We start from the raw sequence: 2,870 nt of genomic DNA, 5'->3' as shown, positions 1-2,870 counted from the left end.
ACAAAATGTCGGCACCCGGAAGGTATTCGGAGAATGGAGTGTCTCGAGGCCTATTTTGTGGCTCAAGGTCAGTCATCCCCAGACATTCTGGCTAAGGGGCTGAATCGGGGAGTGGTCGTCCTGTCTCGGGTCGGAAAACAAATAGGCAAATATATACTGTGATATTGCAAAAATAAAGAACATTCAAAATAGCCATGGAAATAGTAAATTGAAAGTCAGAGTCAACATTTATCAAACAATTCTCTAATTTGGGTGAATACATGCACTTTATTGTGAAATCATATATTAAGCTAAGTATGACGTTGCACAATAAATGGGACCCATAAAACTCGCCAAACATGAAATGAAATGAGCGCAATAAAACTGCTACACTCTAAGAGGCCAGAAGACTAATGAGAATTTCACATAAGTAGTTAGAATGGTGATGCTGGTGATGACAACTGAATTGTGAATATGGTGAGAGGACCCGCGTCACCATAGGCAGTTTTATCTCGTTCTTTCTATCATGTTGATTTGCGTGATCGGAGCGCGTTTCGGCTCCTTTTCGTTATGCGCACTTATTTTCCCCCGGTAGCAGCGGGCCTATTCCAAGCAGGTCGCTTGCTGGGCTTTAGTGGAAGAAGCATAGCAAGTCATCGGCCGGTTAGAAGACCTTGGTTCGTAAGGTATGGTTGGAAACCCCTGCTCTGGGTGAAACTAAAGCAATTTTATGAGGCACCTTTAGCTGCCAATCTAGGGGATCTAGGAGAAGATGCTGGACGCAGGGCACTATATATGCAGTGATGGAAGTGTCCGGGTTGGTCAGAGATTCAGAATGGGAGCGGAATATAGCTAACGGTACCTAGTGGCTATTTTGTGAACTTCACTCGCTTTATTCGATCGAGCATGGAAATAAATGTTTCGGGTAGGTGTACGACAACGGTAAATACAGGTAGGGATTTTTCAGTGGAGAAGATACGAGTATGAAGTCCACTAGAAGCTTCATGTGTTGAAAAGGCCTCCCGCTGGAGTGTCATCAGATGGAAGGAGATGTAGTCAACACCCAAATCAAGTCAAAACACGCTCGGTCAACCTCGGTGCGGTCAGATGTCATGAAAATTGAACCAGCTAGGTCAGTGCAGTCCCTGTAGTAACGCAACTGACGAATTGTGAAAAAGGGAGGCATGTGTTAAAGCTGTACGATACTTTAACTGCCACAACTGTCTTTCACAATGGCTCTGTAAAAAAAAAAAAAAGAAACGACGCTTCAGTTTGTCTTGGGGCTTGAGGTATTCCCTCTAAAGCCTCTTACCGCCGCAATTTTGTTGAGGGTGCGTACGCGTTCCTAACCGGACCTTCACATTTCATGGGATTGCACTATAGTGGGACAAGCTCTATGTTGCCTGAACAGTGGTTCTGCAGAGCGGTTGGCCACACAAGGTAGCATGACTAGTCTTTGAAGCGAATTTGCTTCCATAGGTTGATTAGACAAAACATTAGAATAAACTTATCCAGGAGCGCGTAGTTTTCTTTTTCTCCCGCTGAAGCTGCCTAACGATCAGATCCCACGCCTTGGCTCGTAGCGTATGATTGTGTATATGACTGAAAATGACGCGACCGTTGGCGACTCCTTCCCAGTTCTCACCGTCCTGAGACACTTCAGAATTGATGGCAACATGACCCACCTTTGCCCACAGAGCGGCATCGCCGGTCACGTAAACGTCGTCAATGCCGTGGAAAGGTAGACAGAACGAAGCACTGTACAGTCGTCGCAACACCCCACTTTTAAACAAAACACCGCGCCCGGAGCAGTAATCTGGAAACTTATCCCTGGGATACACGTCAGTAGGCATGTACCAGGGCGAGCTGGCCTGACGGAACACCGTAGCCCTGCTCCAGACGAAGCAGTGAAGTTCAAAACCAGGAGATGCTTGCAGCTTCCTGAGGTACCTCACCACCTTAACCAGGTTGGCCACCATGTCGTCATCGATCTTCACTACGTACTTCACAGAAGGGCAGAATTCGAGGGTCCACTTCATTCCGTAGACAAACTTGTACGTCAAGTTCTGGTAGGTGTCTTCATATGGCAGTACCACCACGTCGCCGTACTTGGCAGCTTCTTCTTGGACCGCCCTCCCTACGCTTTGGTTTTTAGAGATCCCCACGAAGAACACCATCGTCCAGTCGTGCGCGGATGACAGCGCCACGTTGCCGACGAACTGCCGAAGAACATTCCGGTGTACCTGGTGGCCCGCGGCGCTGTGGATGAAGAACATTGTCTCCGTCTTGTTGCGACAGCGCGATACCGTGGTATACGCATTGGACAGGTTTCCCGTCTTTTCGATGGGAAAAGGTAGCCGACCATACCCTTTAGACAGGTCATTTTCAGGATTCCATACACGCGGAATATCAGTTTTACTAGGTGTCCTTTGCTGGGGTTCGTCTAAACTCAAGGGATTACTGTAACCATCGTCCATGCAGAATGGCATCAAACGTTGCGAAAGTAATAGTTGCGTTGTGGCCCAGGGTGCTAGCACTCCAGCTTGGGACCATGGTGCGATATACAAGAGGCTAACCACAACGAAACCAGCTGTTAGAAGAAGGAACGTTTTTCGGTACTGCATCGTAACTCCTTTCTGTCAATACCTGCAAACAGAAAGAACAAGCTGTTTTCAGTAGAAACAATGGATGAGTCAGTGTTCATACGGGACTCTATTTCTGAGACAAAAGGGAGAGAGAAACTGGTTTACCGATTGGTTTACCCGATTTCAGGTATGTCTTTATCGCTAAAGGGAGCAGTGATACCTATTTAAAATATATCAAACACAACTGTTATAAACACTAATATATAAAAATAAATATTCGTCAAAACATCTCTGGAAATAAAAAGA

The 2,870-nt window shown here is 46.4% G+C and overlaps 1 protein-coding gene across 1 annotated transcript; it reads right to left on the bottom strand.

The window, feature by feature from the left end:
* Window positions 1–229: 229 nt before the first annotated feature.
* LOC8030151 (beta-1,3-galactosyltransferase 2) lies at window positions 230–2,621 on the bottom strand. The gene has a single exon (XM_029969407.3). It carries the CDS (start codon window positions 2,601–2,603, stop codon window positions 1,476–1,478), a length of 1,128 nt encoding a protein of 375 aa, XP_029825267.2. The 5' UTR covers window positions 2,604–2,621; the 3' UTR covers window positions 230–1,475.
* Between the last annotated feature and the right edge of the window lie 249 nt (window positions 2,622–2,870).

This window comes from Ixodes scapularis, unplaced genomic scaffold (assembly GCF_016920785.2).
Source record: "Ixodes scapularis isolate PalLabHiFi unplaced genomic scaffold, ASM1692078v2 PGA_scaffold6__148_contigs__length_123643588, whole genome shotgun sequence".
NCBI classification, from domain to species: domain Eukaryota; kingdom Metazoa; phylum Arthropoda; class Arachnida; order Ixodida; family Ixodidae; genus Ixodes; species Ixodes scapularis.
Note: the sequence above shows the minus strand (reverse complement) of the source record. Positions and strands in the feature narration are given on the sequence as shown.